The sequence below is a fragment of the Trachemys scripta genome, chromosome 7 (assembly GCF_013100865.1).
Source record: "Trachemys scripta elegans isolate TJP31775 chromosome 7, CAS_Tse_1.0, whole genome shotgun sequence".
Lineage (NCBI taxonomy): Eukaryota > Metazoa > Chordata > Testudines > Emydidae > Trachemys > Trachemys scripta.
This window is the reverse complement of record NC_048304.1, coordinates 1,370,802-1,391,298: the sequence shown is the minus strand read 5'-3', so window position 1 is coordinate 1,391,298 and position 20,497 is coordinate 1,370,802. Positions and strand designations below refer to the sequence as shown.

General features: G+C 44.2%; 1 protein-coding gene across 1 annotated transcript in view; it reads right to left on the bottom strand.

Moving 5' to 3' along the window:
- Positions 1 to 829: 829 nt before the first annotated feature.
- The window catches only part of QRICH1 (glutamine rich 1), a 30,320-nt gene continuing 10,652 nt past the window's right edge, over positions 830 to 20,497 (bottom strand). The window contains exons 5-12 of the mRNA XM_034775282.1: positions 15,605 to 16,612; positions 9,373 to 9,550; positions 8,064 to 8,218; positions 6,710 to 6,824; positions 4,162 to 4,270; positions 3,633 to 3,784; positions 2,746 to 2,836; positions 830 to 1,779 (exon numbers count right to left, since the gene is read on the bottom strand). Coding sequence (XP_034631173.1) covers positions 1,587 to 1,779; positions 2,746 to 2,836; positions 3,633 to 3,784; positions 4,162 to 4,270; positions 6,710 to 6,824; positions 8,064 to 8,218; positions 9,373 to 9,550; positions 15,605 to 16,612 — 2,001 coding nt within the window. The 3' untranslated portion in view covers positions 830 to 1,586. The remainder of the gene's footprint in view (positions 1,780 to 2,745; positions 2,837 to 3,632; positions 3,785 to 4,161; positions 4,271 to 6,709; positions 6,825 to 8,063; positions 8,219 to 9,372; positions 9,551 to 15,604; positions 16,613 to 20,497) is intronic.

Genomic DNA, 20,497 nt, shown 5'->3' with positions numbered 1-20,497 from the left:
AGGGAGGTGACAAATGGAAGCCTCAAGACTCTCTCGTACAGTAATGGAGGAGCTTCCAGTTACAGGACTGCAATAGAGGGAGAAGAGGAGAAGGCAGATTCAAGAAGCGTCACCTCCTCACGTCCAAGAAGCTGGTAGCTCAATAACCTCAAGCCTCGCTAGAGTGGGCTCCGATTTCAAGCACAGCGGACAATCTATTCTCTTCGGAAGCCACCAGAAATGTTATGTTGTCAAAATACAGCAGCCATTGAAGATGCAGTGAGGCAAGTGCTGTGGGTCTGATTTAAAAAAAGAATTACAACCCCTGACAACTCTTGAAACTATACAACTAGGATACCGATATGCGAGCCAGCCATCCAAACAGCCTGAAAAGCATTTTCTCCCCTAACCCTCTAGCCACTGGTCAGGTGCTTTGGGGCTGAGGCTGGGGGCAGGCATTGCCTGAAGCCCCACACTGGCCTCTGCTGCAGACAGGACACTGGTCTGGATGGACCAATAAGCTGATCTGGTGCAACACCAAATCCCTCGTTCCTAGCTGGACACGAAGTTCTATCAGCAAACTGGTTTCTCTCAACAGTAAGTTATTACACTGAAGAAAAAAGCTGACCCAACGTGCAACAATAAAGAAGGACCTGGACATCCTAACAGGAGTGAATTCCTTCAGACCTTCAAAGTTTGGAGGGGTGGGAAAGAGAAAAAGGGTCCAGGGGAAATCACACTGAAAAGCATATGTGGGGGGATGAGAACAACCCAATTACACTGATCTTTTTAAAATGCTCCCTCTTGCAGCTCTTGCGCTCCTCCCCAAATAAAGACACACTGTTCAATGGCATGTTGAAAAGACGTGCTCGTCATTCTTAATAAACAACTAGAGTAAGAATACATAAGAGAAACAGGGTGGTATCTTTATATGATACACAAGTGTATGGTACAAGAACTCCAGCAGGCACAGGAGCCTCAAGGTTTAAGGCCTCAATGTCAGGCCAAAAAAAAAAAGTGTGGTAAAGTTGTTTTTTTTTGTTTTTGTTTTTGTTTTTTTTTACTTTTAACATCTAAAAATGTCACTTAAAGGTCTGAATAGAAATTGTTTTTTAGAAATCATAATTGCAGTTCACTCTCCTCCTCCTTCTTCTTCCAGGACAACAGCAAATTAATGTCTAAGCACAAAGGAGAGACACCTGCCTCTCCTTGGCTGGCTGAGCAGGTCCATCCATCATTCTGCGCTCTCCAGGCTGCACGTGCTCCGAGGAGGCATCAGAGGCCCCAGCCATCCAGGCCAATCCCATAGCTCACGTTCTGTTTTCTACATCATAAAAAACCAAAGTCAACCAGCAGTTTCAACAGCTCTGAGCTGGCAGAGAAATGCAGCCTCCAATGGTTCTAACAGCTCAGTGTGTTTGGTAGGATACACAATGGGTAGGTTTTCCTTTTAGATTCTTTTAAACAGAAGAAGCCTAAAAGGGCTTCATAACTACACCAATAAAAAACAAAACGTAGGCATCTCCTTTAGTGTAAAAGTCTGTACAATTTATCCTTGCTCGTCATCCCCCCACCACCCCACCCCCTTCGGAGCTGGGCAGGGTGCCTTAGTGCATGGTGCTGGCATTAGCCACAGCAATAGCTTCCTGAATCTCTCGTATCACCAGGATCCGAGTGAGCATCTGCTCCATCTGCTCTCTGCTGATTGGCTGGATGGAATACCAGATCGGGCTGTTGGGGGCTACCACCGGCTCCGGAGTTAAGTAAAATGTGTCATTCCGGCCTTTCACACTCTGGGGGCTGCAAGGGGGGAAACAAAATCAGAAACAGGCAGGCTAGTAACATGTCCTGGAACAGGTAACCTCACCCTATTCCCCCTGGGGCTTTAAGAATCCTTACAGTGAATGTTGGGCTGATGAAAGGTGCAAGACTAGAAAAGCCATGGAAACACAGGTACAATTATGGGCAATGGTAGGACAAGCTTCTCCTACCAATGGGTCCCACCCAGCCCTAGACAGTTCTCCTCTAGGGGAAAGAGGGGAGTTCTGTCTTAATGACTCATTCAGCCACTGGACTGAGTCAAGGCTAACAACAAAGAGTCCCCCCCAGCTATATAGTGGACCTATATTCACTAGGAAAGATTAAACTCCTTTCACTCGGGTACCAAAGGTTACCATTTAGCCTTTTAAGAGTCAGTTTTCTTCTCAGACTCCATTTTCACTTCAGTAAAGCTAGTTGTGGTGCTGTCCACGAAGGAGGGAAGTGTACACAAATTCAGCTACTAAGAGACCTCTCTCGTCTAATATTCAAAACACACTTCCATTTTTGTGGCTGCCACCACCTGGCTCTCTCCAACATCTGATGGAAGTGCCCTCTGCTTTGGATGAGATGTGCTGTCAGTGCATCTGTGGGCTAAGAGGCCACTACACAAGCTCAACCGCTCTGACGTCTATCACAAGTAAACCCTGGGATAAACACTTACAATTCACACTTCATGATTTAGCCCCTTCAAATAGCGAGCAAAACAGGATTTTAGTAAAAAAAAAAAATTAATGCAACTCTGGACCAAAGTTTACCCTCTACTTTGGGCATGCACCTCCTATTGAAGTCCCCTACATAGTTAATGTATTTAACATACAAACTATACGGATAGGAGAGAGAAATACCGTCCCAAAGACAAAGTTAGCTATCTTTCTGCAGCTATAAAATGCTATCTAGGTACACATTTATAGAAGATAAGCAACCCCACGTGACAGGAGCTCTCACCATTTGAAGAGGTAGAAGTCATAGAGCTTTATGGGGCACCGCAGGGGGTTCTCTGGATTCTCAGTCTGCTCTGCATACATGTCATCTGTAACTGCAAACCAACCCCCCCAAAAAAACCACAGTGTGTCAAACTGAGTACAGGAAACTGTTTGTAGTAGAACAATAGTAGATAATAAAATAAGCAATGTCAAGCAGCCTCAATGTTTGCAAATCCTATGTCATCATACATCATCTCATGAGTTACCAGCTGCAGGAAAGGTAAAAGGAGTCAGACCACTGCCCCAAAGCACAGCTCCCTTGTTATCAGCCAGGAACCTTCAGGTATTGCTTCTGGCTATCTGCTTTATCACCAAGACCCACTCATTAACCTGCCATCTAGCTACAACCCCTGAAAGGCAGGAAGTCTGGTTAAATGAAATGCCAGTACCTCAGCCAGTGGAAGCTTAGGTCAACAGGCCATATTCTACCTCTAAACTCCATGAATGTTCCCAGGAGTCAAGTGCTTCCATTGAGAGAAGAGAACAAGCTCCACTCATATTCCTCTCCTTGCTCAGAGGCCCTTGCATCAGAACAGTGCCTCTGCCTGGGAGAATGAGACTGGAAACTAATCCCCAACTCTTCCGATGGGAGGCTGGTGTGCCTCAGATAAATATCAGTTACCAGCCACTCAACCCTATGTCAGAAGGCATCATGCTCTCACGAAACACACAGACGTGCTTTATCTCTGATCACCAAGCTACTGGGGGAGGATCTTTTTGTCAAAGACATTGGTTTCTTGCACCCCACCTGCAGGCGCCTGCAAGTCTCTTTATAAGACTAGTACAGACTAGGTCCATCAATCCGAGACATTCTCAAGAAGGCTTCTCCTCTCCCCATGTACACTCTACCTTTCTGGCCTGTCTGGTGTATGCCAAGTGCCTTCAGGTACCGGATACTCGTGCTCTTATCCTTGGGATTGGAAGGGTTCTTCTTGGTCTGCCTCAAGACCTTGGAGAAGGCCAACTTCATATGCTGGTCTACCGTTTTCAACAGGAAGTACCTGAACAGTGAGAATAGGACACAGGACATTTATGGGGCAATCAAAGCCTTACTTAGCCTCTCATCTGACAGCGAAGCGGCGATCTTTACTCGCTATGAGCCAGCCAGGGTTCAAACCAGCATCTGAAAGTCAGGTTGTATTCTGAGCAGCATAACACAAAAAAAGGCAGATGCAAGTCCAGGTTTCTCTTTGTTAGTTCACTTCCTTGTTTTGCTGCATATAATTTCTTGTATAAAGGGACTGCTCTGGGATTTGCTCCCATGTCCCTAACCATTAAAAAGCAGTGACCACATCTTAGTCCAATGCAGTTTCCTGTCAGTCCTGTCAAGGATGCTGCAAGTTCCTTGGCCATTAAATCAATGGTCTCAAATACTTACTTGGTGTTAAAAAACATCAGTGTAGTGAGCAAGGTGGAAGGAGAGTGAGCTCCCAGCTGCTTGCACTCCCACAGCATCTCTTCTGTTACGTGGCTGGGGAGGACATAACCTGCAACAATCAGAAGTCAGCATCACCCACTGAGGTAGTTACAATATGAACACAAGAGGCACTTCCAGGGATACACACTAGAAAAAGATTCCTTGGGGAAGGGAAAACAGATTAATTCTCCCATTTCACAGTTGCTCATTTTGATATCAACCTTTAATAAGCAAGAATGAGCAAGCTAATGGAATGGAACAAATTGAGCGGTTGGCCCTATGTGCATCTTCAGTCAACGTACAGGGTCAAACACACTATTTGGATATGTGTACTCTTGATTTTCCTTTGTGCAGAAGAGTAATTCTACACTCCAAACACCTAGATACACAGCAATACAACAAACAGTATGAACCCCAGAGCTCATGCAATGGCACAGAGAACAAAGCATAAATCAAACAGGTAGAGGGAAAAAAAGGATCTGAAACCCATCACACTACTTAAGCAGAAGTATCTGAACACAAATGTAAGATGGATTGACAGATGATTAGACCAAACTAAGAGCAAGGGGAATAAAAATCTGAAGAAATAGATTTCTGTACCCTGAAAATGTGATCCTTTAGTTCTCATCCGAGTAGGTGTAATCTTCCCTACTGCAGCAATAGCATAACTTGTTCATGCAAGGTCTGTTCCTTTATCGGACACTCACATGTACAGAGTAAAGCCCACATAGACATCCCGACCCTACTCTGAATGAAGGGTTTAACGTTCAGAAGTTTTTGGCTGCAACACCTCCAAGACTCCACCTAAAACCACCCACAAATGGATTCCAAAATGCACTAAGTTCAGAACAAGCCACGCCTTAGGGCAAATCTCTTAGACTCTTAGAATATCAGGGTTAGAAGGGACCTCAGGAGGTCATCTAGTCCAACCCCCGGCTCAAAGCAGGACCAATCCCCAGACAGATTTTTGCCCCAGCTCCCTAAATGGCCCCCTCGAGGATTGAACTCACAACCCTGGGTTTAGCAGGCCAATGTTCAAACCACTGAGCTATCTCTCCCCCCCAAAAAATCTCTGGTTTTATCACTTGAAGCTGCTCTAGTCGCTCATCAGTGGCACAGAACACTAAAAGCAAAATGCATTGCAATTCAAATCAGATCGCTTACCTCATGGACACCAAAGGTAAGCCACTAGGAGGTAGTATAAGAACATAATGGCCATACTGGGTCAGACCAAAGGTCCATTTAGTCCAGTATCCTGTCTTTTGACAGTGGCCAATGCCAGGTGCCCCAGAGGGAATGAACAGAACAGGAAGTCATCCGGTCATCCATCCCGTCACCCATTCCCAGTTTCCGGCAAACAGAGGCTAGGGACACCATCCCTGCCCATCCTGGCTAATAGCCATTGATGGTCCTATCCTCCATGAACTTCTCTAGTTCTTTTTTTGACCCGTTATAATCTTGGCCTTCACAACATCCTCTGGCAAGGAGTTCCACAGGTTAACTGTGCATTTTGTGTGAAGAAATACTTCGTTTGTTTTAAGCCCGCTGCCTATTAATTTCCTTTGGTGACCCCTAGTTCTTGTGTTATGAGAAGGAGTAAATAACACTTCCTTATTTACTTTCTCCACACCAGTCATGATTTTACGGACCTCTATATTATCCCCCCTTAGTCGTCCCTTTTCCAAGATGAAAAGTCCCAAGCTTATTAAACTCTCCTCATATGGAAGCTGTTCCATATCCCTAATCATTTCTGTCACCCTTTTCTGAACATTTTGCAATTCCAATATCTCTTTTTTGAGATGGGGCAACCACATCTGCACACAGTATTCAAGACATGGGCGTACCAAGGATTTATATAGCGGCAATATGATATATTCTGTCTTATTATCTATCCCTTTCGTAATGATTCCCAACATTCTGTTCGCTTTTTTGTCTGCCACTGCACATTGAGTGGATGTTTTCAGAGAACTGTCCACAATGACGCCAAGATCTCTCTCCGGAGTGATAACAGCTAATTTAGACCCCATCATTTTATATGGATAGTTGGGATTCTGTTTTCCAATGTGCATTACTTTGCATTTATCAACACTGAATTTCATCTACCATTTATGAATCCATCTCTGCTCAACAACTCATGCATTCCTTAGAAGGGGCATCAACTCCACACTCCTGATGTCCTAAAGATTAACAAGTTCTCAGAACCCCTTAGAGAGTAAGTTAAATGGTGCACAGAATCAAGCCTAACTAAACCCTTAAAACAGAAGTCAGGACTGGAGTCTGGTGCACAAAACCCTCTGAAATATTTGTACTTATTGCAGGCTCTGGAGAACTTCCCTCCCCAGCTCAGTGAAAGTTAAGGGATGTTCCTCTGCTCAAGTGCTTCTTCAGATCCGTTTCTAGTCTCAGCTTTCAGAAAGATGACACCAGCAAGCTTAAAGCTCTCTTGCATCCTGCCCCTACCCCACCATGTCTGAGAGGCCTCTTCCTAAAGCAGAGAAAAAGCTCTTACCAAGAGGGGTGACCCGGGGCTGTACATCCTTGAGAACTTCATGTAACCACTCGGTAAACCGTATATAATAGAGATCCGAGAAAATGTCATCTACTCGTCCATTTTCAAAGAGATACTGCAAAGAGACATTCACAATATAGTCCGATATAACAGCATCAAGCAAGCTCCTATCAGAGGACCTCTCTCTTTGGGATGGAATGAGCCCCCTCCCAGGCTCAAGGCCCAGGCACTAGTCAGGTTTATGTATTTCCTGCTTTACTGTAGTCATTGTTTGCTGGAGAGGTGCCATAGGGTACACCTGGGAGAATACAAATACCCCTGTACTGAGGACAGTGTGCCAGGAATAATCATAATTACTGCGGTATGAGTGGATAACAAAGAAGAGGAAGAATCTTAAACTGAGGGCCAGCTACCTTTGCTTTTATTTACAGACAGATGAGTTTATTTGAAATTTACATTTCAATTATTGCCCTGCGTGCACTGGGATTGTTTCTTTAGGATACAAATATCCTCTCACATTATTGAGGAAAGAAAATACTGTTGCAAACCCAGATTCTCTCTTCTCTACACCAAGTAATAGGCCTCCACTCACATTTCAGGCAAGTCAAAGCTGAAACACTGATTTTAAGCAGGACAGACTAGATCTAGAGCATTACACTTTCCGGGGGGGAGGGGCGAGAGACTTTCCCATTAAATTCTCACCACATTATTTCATTTAGTTAATAGCAACTATTTTGTTTCTAACTGCCAGCTAGTATCCCTCTAAAAATTCTATCTACTAATTAAGGTCTCAAACTGTCCATTCTTAAAGCTGCATGTTCTGTCAGCAATCAAGAATCCTCTTCATTCACTTTTCCATAGATAAACAAAGCTGGAGAGCTTGATACTAATAGCAACTGCCACCCTCATTCTAGGTCAGGGGTGGCCAACCTGTGGCTCCAGAGCCACATACGGCTGCTTGTCTAGGCACCGACTCCAGCGCTGGAGCTACAGGCGCCAACTTTCCAATGTGCCGGGGGGTGCTCACTGTTCTGCAACAAGCCCTGCCCCCACTGCACACCTTCCCACGCTCTCCACCAAGCTTGTCATGCCCTCGCTCCTCCTCCTCCTCCCCCCCAGAGCCTCCTGCATGCCACGAAACAGCTGATCTGGAGGTGCAGGGAGGGAGGCACTGGAAGTGCTCTTTGGCAATGTACATTGGTAAATTATGGCTCCTTCTTAGGCTCAGGTTGGCCACCTGTTCTAGGTCTTACACAGAGAAAGCTATCTACAAATACTGTCTGATCACAGCATATGCACAGTTTTGTTGTGTGCACACAGCATAAAGTAAGAGATGAGGGCTTTCCCCTCCTACCTTCTGAATACATAGGAAGATATAGTAGAGTACATCTGGATCATATGGTTCGCCTTCACCATTGCGAGCTTCTCGTGTCATCAAGCATAGCCCATAATTCAACTCAGCCACAGCAGAGGAGATGAGATCTTCCTGGAATCTCAGCAGCTGGCGTCCTGCAAAGCAAAATGTCATGATGAATTTGCTCAAACACAAACAAAACAAAAAAAAAAAAAACCCCACACACCACAGACAGTTTTTCAAGCAGTATCTTCCATTTCACCACTGTCCATCCCTCCCTCCCACAATGCTCCCCCACTTCCGAACAGCTCCTTTAGCATTCATAAATCAAATCAGAGAAGCAGGGAAAGACATTTAGAGAAAACTGATACCACCACCCATTCTATATAGAGACCATCTCCTTCTCCATTCTCTGCAATGGAGCATTTTCCCTGCAGCAATGGGAAAGCCAGAACAAACCCATAACAGCATTTGCTGATTCATTAAGTAGCTGGTGTATGGGGCTATTTTGTTCCTGTAACTGGCACTCGTCCATCACAGTCCTACATGGCCTTTTCTGTGGCCACCAAACTACGTTCTTGGGCTAGTAGCTCAATGTGGAACAGAAATACTTCTTGGAATGTTTCATGATGCAGTTGGCAAAGACAAACCATTCTTAGGCTTGGAAGGATTAGATTTTTATTTGGTAAATGTCGGTCAGTGTCTATTTCACTGTACACAGAAACTAGATTTCCACTGATAATCATTAAAATTTACAGATAAGCAGCATTTCATACTTTGAGTTTGCTTTAAGTATATTTATGTGTGTATGCTTTAACGTTTGTTTAACAGTTGTAAAGATATTTTTTTGAATCTCAATGACTACTGTCATTAAATAATTATAGGCTGTGCCCCCCAGGATTTCTTACAACTGTGAAAATTAAGATAAAATTAGGGGAAATAATATTATCCTTTAACGGTTTATAGATACAGAAGTTCAATTCTGCCAAGCCTAACCATCACACTGTGACAAATTGAACTTGAGATCCCAAACTACAATCACCACTCAAACCAGGAGGGAGTTTTCCTAACAAAAGGGATGGAACATTGCAGTGGTTCTGCTGAACAGGAAAATGATCCTCGAAGTTAGGGTAGATAGAAGGGTTGAGAGAGATCTGGAGCTTAGGAAAACTAGGTAGGTAGCACTAGTCTGAACCAAGTGTAGTCTTGTTTCATTTGCTACCTGATCCCTACTTGAAACCAAATTTCTACTGGTGAAAACATGGAGTAAAATATACCATGCCAGATAACTCCCTCCCATGACACTTACTGCCAATAGGGGCTAGCCTGTTCTGAGACTCCTTTTCCAGCTCGGCATTCTTGGTCTGGGCCCAGCTTTTCCACACTTCGAGCCCTTCTTCTGGCTTCAGAGAATTCGGAAGCAGGAGTTCAGGTGAAGGCTGAGGCTGTGGCTGGGGCTCCACTTCAGCTACCTGAACAGTTTGAGCCTGAGAAAGAAAACCACTTCTAGTCACATTTCCTTCGAGGTGCAACATGTCTTTTTTGCCTCATTTTTCTTGTCTTGTAGCACCATCTCCCCACTCCCCGTAGTAAATGTTGCCATGATGAATAGCAACTCACTCATAGCTCAGTAACAGGCATGATATATGAACATAAAAGGAGGACTTTAGTGCCATATCAGTGATCATGCATGAACAATCCAAAATATTCCCTGTTCCCCAAGACCAGCTACATTTTCACTGCAAGCAGGTATTTTGAAAAGCCTCCAGTCCATTCCATATGGGTAGTTTAAACCCAGTATTGCAAAATTTTCCAGAAGTGTTCCCAGCCATTCATCCAGATCATGAAGACCTTTTATATTTTACTTACGCATGCACAGAGGCAAATAATTTTCACCAGAGGTAAAGAACTTTACAGGACACAGAACATCAGAGTAATTTTTTCCTGTATTCATGAATAGAATGGGTGAATCTATTGATTTATCCAGTCACATTAGCTTCATCACTTTTTCCCTGGTTGACAGGGGAAAATTAGCTTAAACAGTGTTTCAAAAACCATTGTATTAGATAGAGTTAACAGCAATACAATGCGCGCTGAAGATTGGTCTCAGGAGCCAGGTATTTGGAGCTTTTAGAGAGAAAGGCTGCCCTCTAGTGGGAGACAGTAGCAAGGTGGCAACACTTTAAGAAAAAAAAAACTTAAGTTCTATTCTATCAGAAGGGCATCTTCTCTCTGCTTTACCAGTGGTGACACTACAGTTGCCAGTAGAGTCAATGGCAATTACGCTAAACGAACTTTCATAAACGAACTTTCATAAAACGGCACTTGTACCAACATTGCTGTTTAAAGACACGAAGGCTCACCCTACTCTAAGGGGGGCCACTCACAATGGACTCTTTATTCTGAAGCAATTAACATACAAAAAACAGTTGCAACACTATTATAATCCCAGGTGAGCAACATACCACTAGATAAACCAGGCTCTGAGTACGTTACTACATACATGCATATTGTGGTGTCCTGTTGATAGCCTACTCCATCCTTATCCTGCAAGAATAGGATGCTTGTAAATGTCAGTTTCACCTATTTACATGAAGGAGCAGCTAGAGAACAGAGATACCATGCAGTCTACATAGTGATCTCTACCACCTTTAATACAGTCCCTCTTTAAAAAAGCAGAGAACGTGAAAATCTCCATTTGAGCTGTCAATTGCCAAGTGTCTCAGAATTGCATGTTGTTAGCTTATGAATAGGTTTTTTCATAGTTAGTGACTGCTCAAATCACCGATACTAAAATGCCAGTCAATTTCACCAACAATTCCGTATACTGCTCCCAACATACTGAAAAACTAGTTGCTAATCTATGCAAGTATTCTGGAAAATGTCTAATATGTCACATTATCTATTGGGAAGTTTAACAAAAACACGGCAAGAGGAGTCTTCCCTTGACAACAGAGCCCCAGAGTCAAAGTTTGTCACCTCAAGCTGCAAACACTGTTTCACAACATGGTGCCCGCTATGCAGCCAGCCACTCCAACCTGTTCATCCAGCACAATCTATGAGGGCTGACCAGTTGTTTACAAGCTATACAGGAAGGGACACACTTAATCCCCTTCTACACTTCCACCTCCTCATACAGAGCTTTTGTATTTACTTGAACTGAAAGCTAATGGGATTAATTGTTCATTTGATTAAGGGCTGTATTCTCATCTCGCTTACTTGTAAATTTTCAAGGTGAGGGATTCTTAGCCAATACAGGGCCCCCTTTTCACATCCACTCCCATTAGAGAAGGTAAAAGGCAAGTTAACAAAAGGGGGAGCCACATGCACATCCAAAAAAGGAAGAGTTGCTACAATTACGATAATAAATTGCTTGATTTGGTATCACCCAAAAAGTAAATATATATATCACTCAACACATCTTTGAGGAAGCACTTTCCTTTAGAAGTCTCCTTCCGCTGAAGCCCCACAGAACTATGGTGAAGACAATGCAAGGTTTACAAGGGAGAAGTCCGCAGCATTACTGACCAATGAAAAGCAAGTCTGCTAAAGGCACAAACCCTGTAATAACCTCAGACGTGAGTTTTTAGACACAGATTGAGTGCATCCCAGCGTCAGCTCTCCTCATCACCTGCCAGCGGCTGTTTACACAACAGCACCTATCTTACAGAAAGTCGACCTAGGGCAGAATCTGAGACCAAGTCCTTTAATTGCAGGGGCTCTGCTTTTACCATCAGAGCAGACAGGGATGAAGCTTAACTTGACAAAAACAACTGTCTTGGGGAAAGACAGAGCCCAGGGGTGAGGCATGGCCCCACATTTGCAGACCGACTCTTCATGAATGCAGTCTCCTTGCTCCCCATGAAATGACAAAGCTTTCACTGACACTTAGTCTAGCACAAGAAGAGCACTGCCTATCTTCCTGCAAGTACCTCACAATCACTCTCAGTCTAAGGGCTGGCAATTGGGCTGGAGAAGCAATTCCCAGTGCAGTGAATTGATTGACATGCTTCTACTTTTCCTTACTCATGAACATACCTGCCCAGACAGCCAGCAGCTAGATGGATATTGGGGCGAGGAGGGGCACATATCAATAAGTACTGGGAAAAGCTCTGGGTTTTGAGACGCTCATTCCACAGCAGTAGCAAGTCAAACTCCTCACAATACTCCTACAGCAGCAAAGGGGGTCAGAAGGACCCATCCTTTCCTTTTCAGTAATAATCCAAAAGGATAACTCTACAGGTGGGCACAGGGACAGGCCCAGAAGGACAGAGGTTTAGTTATCCTGGCAGCTTTATCACCCTTCCTCTAAAATGGAAGACTGAATTTCAACTTGCCTAGATATTCCTGGCACTAGACGACCAAGAAGATGCTATAGGTGTGCTGTACTGCTGTGCAGGGAATGCTAAGCAGAAGCAGGGAAGGGTCATTACTCCTGTATGAGGGGTTAGTCAGACCATTACTGAAATACTGCTTCCAGTTCTTGGGTTCACACTTCCAAAAGATAACAAATAGGACAGAGTTCAGACGAGAGCTACAAGAATGACTGGAGGTCTGGAAAACCTGCCTTCCAGTGAGGCTAAAGCAGTCAACCTATTGAGTTTCTCCAAGAGAAGATTAAGAGGTGACTTGATCATGGGCTAAAGTACCTACCTCCGTGGGAGGCTGGGGGAGACTGGATATCAGAGGGCTCTAATCTAGCAGATGAAGGCAGAACATCCAATGGCTAGAAGCTGAAACTAAACAAGTTTAGACCAGAAATAAGGCAGTTTTTAATGAGGGTAATTAACCACTAGAACTTACTGAGAGATGTGGTGGGTTCTTTTAAATCAAGACTGGACGTCCTTTTAAAAAGAAAGAGACTCTCTACCTCAACCAAAAGTTATAGGACTGATGTAGGAATCACTTGGTGAAATTCTATGGCCTGTGTTATGCAGGACGTCTGATAAGGATTAATTAAAATGATCCCTTCGGACCTTAAAACCTATGGGTGAAAGCATTGCTTCACTGCAGTCAGTGGAAACTCACATTTACTTCAACAGAACCTGAATTTCATCCTATGAAAACCACCGAGGGATATGGCTACTAGTCTGACACCTAGCAAGAGAGGATACTCCACCACCACGTGTATTATGGAACTAAGGCTGCAGTCAAGTTTAAATTATTTTTTTAAATGAATGCTTCCTTGTATAAAAAGGGAAATAAAAACCACCCAGGAAACTACAGACCAGTTAGTTTAACTTCTGTGCCAAGGAAGATAATGGAGCAAGTAATTAAGGAAATCATCTGCAAACACTTGGAAGGTGGTAAGGTGATAGGGAACAGCCAGCATGGATTTATAAAGAACAAATCATGTCAAACCAATCTGATAGCTTTCTTTGATAGGATAACGAGTCTTGTGGATAAGGGAGAAGCAGTGGATGTGGTATACCTAGACTTTAGTAAGGCATTTGATACGGTCTCGCATGATATTCTTATCGATAAACTAGGCAAATACAACTTAGATGGGGCAGCTATAAGGTGGGTGCATAACTGGCTGGATAACTGTACTCAGAGTAGTTATTAATGGTGCCCAATCCTGCTGGAAAGTTATAACAAGTGGGGTTCCACAGGGGTCTGCTTTGGGACCGGCTCTGTACAATATCTTCATCAACGACTTAGATATTGGCATAGAAAGTATGCTTATTAAGTTTACAGAGGATACCAAAGTGGGAGGGATTGCAACTGCTTCGGAGGACAGAGTCATAATTCAAAATGATCTGGACAAATTGGAGAAATGGTCTGAGGTAAGCAGGATGAAGTTTAACAAAGACAAATGCAAAGTGCTTCACTTAAGAAGGAACAATCAGTTTCACACATACAGAATGGGAAGAGACTATCTAGGAAAGAGTACGGCAGAAAGGGGTCTAGTGGTTATAGTGGACTACAAGCTAAATATGAGTCAGTGTGATGCTGTTGCAAAAAAAAAAAAAAAAAGCGCAAACGTGATTCTGGGATGTATTAACAGGTGTGTTGTGAGCAAGACACGAGAAGTCATTCTTCCACTCTACTCTGTGCTGGTTAGGCCTCAACTGGAGTATTGTGTCCAGTTCTGGGCACCGCATTTCAAGAAAGAAGTGGAGAAATTGGAGAGGGTCCAGAGAAGAGTAACAAGAATGATTAAAGGTCTTGAGAACATGACCTATGAAGGAAGGCTGAAAGAATTGGGTTTGTTTAGTTTGGAAAAGAGAAGACAGAGGGGACATGATAGCAGTTTCGGTATCTAAAAGGGTGTCATAAGGAGAAGGGAGAAAACTTGTTCACCTTAGCCTCTAAGGACAGAACAAGAAGCAATGGGCTTACACTGCAGGAAGGGAGGTTTAGGTTGGACATTAGGAAAAAGTTCCTAACTGTCAGGGTGGTTAAACACTGGAATAAAATTGCCTAGGGAGGTTGTGGAATTTCCATCTCTGGAGATATTTAAGAGTAGGTTAGATAAATGTCTATCAGGGATGGTCTAGACAGTATTGGTCCTGCCATGAGGGCAGGGGACTGGACTATGACACCTCTCGAGGTCCCTTCCAGTCCTAGACTCTATGAATTTGTTACCAGCATTTTAAGTTTTAAAAATCTTTTCTCTAAAAACATTTTTGCTGGTGAATTTTGGGGCATGGGTTTTGCCATTCCGTTAGTGACATACTAGTCACTTTCTTGTTCTCGTGGACTAGCACAATGTTCAGAGCTGACATGCCTATATGTGTGTAGTAACAGACATTTACATACAAAAGGATTTATGAAATTTAAAAAGCTAAAATGTAAAATGTTTTTAAAGAGATTTGCCCCTAAGTTACCTATTTCCCTGTAAAGACAGCAAGATATTTGGCCATTGTGTACACCACGCACTTAAAAAAAAAAAAAAAAAAAAAAAGATGCTGTTTAAATTAGTTTCCAGTACTCATTTATATTATGTCTGTATTCCCGCACACCAGGCATTTACTAGAAACTGGACATGGTGTAGAGACAGACTGGTACATCTGATCATCAGTGAGAAGTGTTCCATGAGCTGACAAACCCTCAGCTTTCTGTCAAGTGTCTGGTGCTACTCTGAGTGGAGTGATTCAAAGTGACTGGCGAAGTGGCTAGCATCTGGTGCATCACATTAGTTTCACTAGCAGGGGCTCTATTCCAATACAGTAACAAGAACAGCTCAGAACATTAACTCAGCACAGGAGAGTACTGAAGTATTAAAAAGACCTGCTATTATAAAATTTGCTACAAGTATACTGCCTCGTTTACACTAGAGGCCAGAACAGCAGTTTCACCTTCTGATTCTCGCCCCCCATAATCATGCCTCTGTCCAAAGGGACTGACATGACACACAGATGCACAGCTGGGGACTGGTCAAATGCTCAGTGACATGCGTAGATTACTGGAATGTAGACATGTAATATCTAGAAGGATCCTGTGAAGCACAGGATACCTGACAGACAGCATCTCTCCCCTCACACCATCAACATGTCATTAAAATCAAGGGCATGCATAACAGAAGCAGTTTTACTCACAGAACAAGTCACTTGTAGCTGCTGCTGCTGCCCCTGCTCTTGGGGTGTGGGCTGCTGTTGCTGCTGCGGGTCCCATATGTGCACTGTCTGAGCTGTATTCTGGTATGTCCCTGCCACGGCCTGCACTGCCACTGGAATGTGGATGTTGCCATTCATGAACTGTGCTGGAAAGAGCGAGTTAGCGATAGTTTGCACCACTTCCTCCTGTGAGTTTTTCACTACAGATGCGCCTCCCACCATCTTATCCTTGTCATCCTCCAGCTTCACAGCAGCCAGTGTTGTTGGCGAGCCGCTGACGTGGACAGCATTGTAGGCCTCCTGGGGGATGGCGATGTGGGTTATATTTTGCTGCTGAAGGTCACCACGTGGCTGAGCTGAGTAAACAGGGATGGTCCAAGTCTCTCCAGTGGGGCTAGTAATGGTCCCAGTGGCACTGTATAGGTGGGCACTGTCCACTGTTAATAAGTCCGGCCTTAAAGATACGTAACTCTGCTGCTGGCCTTGAGGAATGGCCAACACCGTGGCAACTGGCTGCCCTGAAATAGCATATGACACAGTAATAGGCATATCTACTTTACGCTTCTTCACTGGCTGAAGGACACTAGCGGTGCCGATCCGCCGTTCGCCTTCCCGTGGTGAGCCCTGCTGAGAAGGTGGAGGTGACAGTGCTCCAACTGTCTGGATCTGGATCTGTTGGCCACCAGCAATGGCCTGTCCAGACACAAGCTGGGCCTGGATCTGTTGGTGCTGTATGTGTTCCTCCTGGATCTCAGTGGCCTGGATCTGTTGGGCAGTCTGTACATGCTGCACCTGGATTTGAGCCGCTTGCAGCTGAGATGGGCTAGGGCTCTGAAGAGACTGACTCTGTATCGTCTGGGACGCCTGCTGCTGTGCCTGGCCTTGGATCTGAACTTGGACCTGTATCGGCTGCTCTGAGGCTTGGTGGACAGTGAGCTGGGGAGAGAGCTGCTGGGCAGAGACCTGTTGTGGGGACTGCTGGACCTGGACCTAGAACAGCAAAAGTTCAATCGTTAGTGCTCAAACCACAAGAACTTTAGTTCAATGGTGAGGCCATGGACAATATGGTCTATATTCTAGAGCTCTCCGAGGTGCTCACTTCTGTATTATTTATTATACTAATCCTGATCAACAAGATAGAGAAGCATCTTGCCTAAGGAGATCTCAAAGCTATCTGACAAAGGGAAGGCAGAGTGAATGCTGGATTTCCTCAGCACAATTCATTGCACCTCTCAACTGAAGAAATTCACAAACTGTATCACACACCACTTCCCAAACAACTCCAGTCTATAAAACAGACCTCGGGCATCCCAGGAAGCTGAGAATGCCCTTCAGAATTGTCAGCACTGATAGAACGTGCACCATTAGAGACCCAGCCTACCTCATAGCAAATCAACAGAAAGTCACACCTGATGCAAACATTAATCATAATGAAGGTTGCAAGTTTATCACAGAGGTCATGGATTCCGAGACTTTCTGTGACCTCTGCAGCAGCCCCTGCACCAGATGTGGCTCAGGCAGCCCCATGGACAGTCTTGGGCCACCGCACCCCACCCCTGCAGCAGAGTGTGAGTGTGAGGGGGGAGGGGCATGTGATAGGATATTGGGGTGCTGCTTACCTGGGGGCGTGGCCAGGCAGCTCTGTGCGCTGGCTCCTCCCAGAGCACTGGCTTCGCAGTTCCCACTGGCTGCGGTTCCCTGCCAATGTGCGCTGCGAAGCTGGTGCTCTGGGTGGAGGCAACGCACAGAGCTGCCTAGCCACACCTCCGCCTAGCAGCTGAGTGAGGGAGATGTTGCCGTTTCCAGGGAGCCCCCCAGGTAAGCACCACCCAGAGCTCCCTCATTCCATACCGTACCCCAACTGTTGTTGCAGGGAAGGGGGGGGATAGAAGAAAAGGGAGGAGTGGAGCCAGGCCGTGCGCCGCCACCTGCCCCGCTCCAGCACCAGCGGGGGTCCCAGGCCCCCAAGTTTTAGTCACAGGCTGTGTTTTTGTTTTTTAAACTGCTCATGATCTGTCCATGACTTTTACTAAAAATACCTGTGACTAAAACGTAGCCTTAATCATAATGCTTGTGTTAACATTCTTTAATATTCACCTTGCTACAAAACGCAAACATTTGACTCAAGTTTCTCCATCTGTAGGATGCTTCAAGAATGAGGCAATAGGTTTCGTTCCCACTCAGCTCCCCAAAATCATCACTTCACACACATGATGGGCATTAACTAAAGTAAATTAGGATAACTCTCTTAGAGGAGGGGTATAGTGTTTATACATCGAAACTAAGGTTGACTTCTACCTAACCTTGGGACTAAGAGAAGCACTAATTAATGGAAACTCCATGTATCTGAAGAAGTGGGTTTTTTACCCACGAAAGCTGAGGCCCAAATAAATCTGTTAGTCTTTAAGGTGCCACCGGACTCCTCGTTGTTTTTGTGGATACAGACAAACACTGCTACCCCCTGATACTGGACACTAATGAATGGATATCATGTTGGAAGGAATTGCAGACCACGAACATATTGTAGTTTAAATGAAAAGGACACTATTAGGTTAAAAATGGCTTTTTGAGGTTTTCCTAATTAAGATTTACACACAAAGAACAATCTTGATTTTTAGTTTAGGAAAAAAGAATCCTACCTTCCTCTTTCTCCTAAAGCTATGGAGTCAAAACTACCCCAAGGTATCACTAAGGTTCACGGAGAAGCAACTTCACACAGACACACGGATGACATTACATTTCACCATCGTATCTGGAAGAAGCCCAAAAGAGTCTATGCTACCTCCTTCTGCCAGTATCACCAGACAGTCAGTCTCCGGACCGACAGGAATCCAAGATTCAATTATTCTGATTTTAACAGCTATAAATATTCTTCCAGGCCTGTCATTGGCCACATTGGATACTCAGATTAGATGATAGGAAAAACTTTCCAACTATAAGGACAGTTAAGAACAGTAACAGGTTACCAAGGGAGGTTGTCGAATCCCCCTTGTTGGAGATTTTTAATAACAGGTTATACAAACGTGTGTCTAGGATGGTCTAGGTTTACTTGGTCCCCCTCTTGCTGAGGCAGATGGACTAGATGACCTCGAGGTCCCTTCCAACCCTATACTTTTATGAAGCTATGTCACCCCCCATCTTCCAATCCCTCTACTGGCTCCGCACTACACCAAATTAAAACTGGTCCTCATCTCCAAGGCCCTTTACAACTCTGTCCCTCCATACTCATCTGCTCCTGTTACCATACTGCACCTGCCCCATTGCTCTACCAATTATACTAGCCTTGAATGGCCATTTCTCTGCTTGTTCCATAAACATCCACATGATTCTTTCCCAGCACAAGGGGCTGCATGGAACTCCTCACATGAGTTAACCTACAAGGCCACCATTCTCTTCTGCCACAAATCCCACTTCTACGATGTTTAGAAGAAACCAGGGAACCAATGATGGCCATGGAACACATTAGTCGGAGGTAGCAAATTTATTTTAAAGGTTTGACAATCTGGAGCCATCTGGAACCAAGAGCTAAGCTATGTAACTGCATGCTCTTATTTTCCTTATCCTTCCCTCCCCTCTTATTTGGCCCACCTACTGGATTTAAAATTATACTGTAAGCTCTTTGGGGCATGGACTTCCATTTGCAAAACAGGGATCTAGCACTGACTGGGGACTTTGTTTCTCACTTTTATGTTGTGTGTATTGCAGTAGCACCCAAACAGTGATCCTTACCCAAAACGCCCATTCCCTGAAAAGCTCAGATTTCCAAAAGGTCTTATTAAAATGTTTCAAGGATTCATTTGCAATAACTTAAAAGTTGCCAAGGAATACTGAGGTAGGCAAGGAGGCATCATTCACAGAACCATTTTTTAAAGTCACCTCCTGTTGAAAAGAGCTGATTCTACTCACAGGAAATACAACGAACTTTAATCGTTCCTACTGCAGGGCTAGAGCAGCGTGCACCACACTGTAACGCAGATGTGGATTTGATACAATTTCCTACAAGGTAACAAGAATCATTTGGCCTCTTGCCAATAACACAACTTAAAGCTGCATCAATGAATGATCTGACCAGGCAGTTAACTGAAATAGATGAAGTCACACGTGGGCTAATGTTTCACAGTTTGTAATTTCTTTTCCTTTATTCACCAATATTCATCTCACCTACAAAAATCAGTCTTTATTGTCCCGTATTTAAAGGAAACGGAAATAAAAATTTGGGTGGGATTTTCAGAAGCACCTAAGTGTCTTAGAAGCACTTTCAATGGGACTCATGCTTAAGTCATTCAGGCGCTCTTTAGGCTTGGATTTTCAAAACACAATGAGAGATACCTGGACAAAAAAAACCCACCACCCAGCAGTATTTTTGCACAGCTACTTAAAATACACTAACTGTACTCAAGCCCTCATTTTAGGGTGGTCCAGATATCAGTGATGCAGAGATACAAATAGGAAGTAAACAAAAAAAGCAATGTTGTTTTCACAGCTTCACACAAAACAAGAAGAATGTGAATGAAAAGCTGATAGGACAAAAATCTTCCAATTTCTCAGAGACCGCCACACAATGAAGGGGCGTACGCTTTAATTGCTGCCCTCTGCGACACTAGAAACCACTCCCAGAATGCTGGATAGATATCAGTGCACAAAGGGGGGCCTTACATTTAAAAAGATATTTTGCTCTGTGCTTCATAGTCTCAGGGTATCCACTGCTTTCCTTATATTCACTTTTTCAGATCAGAAAGTCTGTTGCATTGCCTTAATGTACACAAAGCTCTGCACCTCTTAGAATCATAGAATATCAGGGTTGGAAGGGACCTCAGGAGGTATCTAGTTCAATCCCCTGCTCAAAGCAGGGCCAACCCCAACTAAATCATCCCA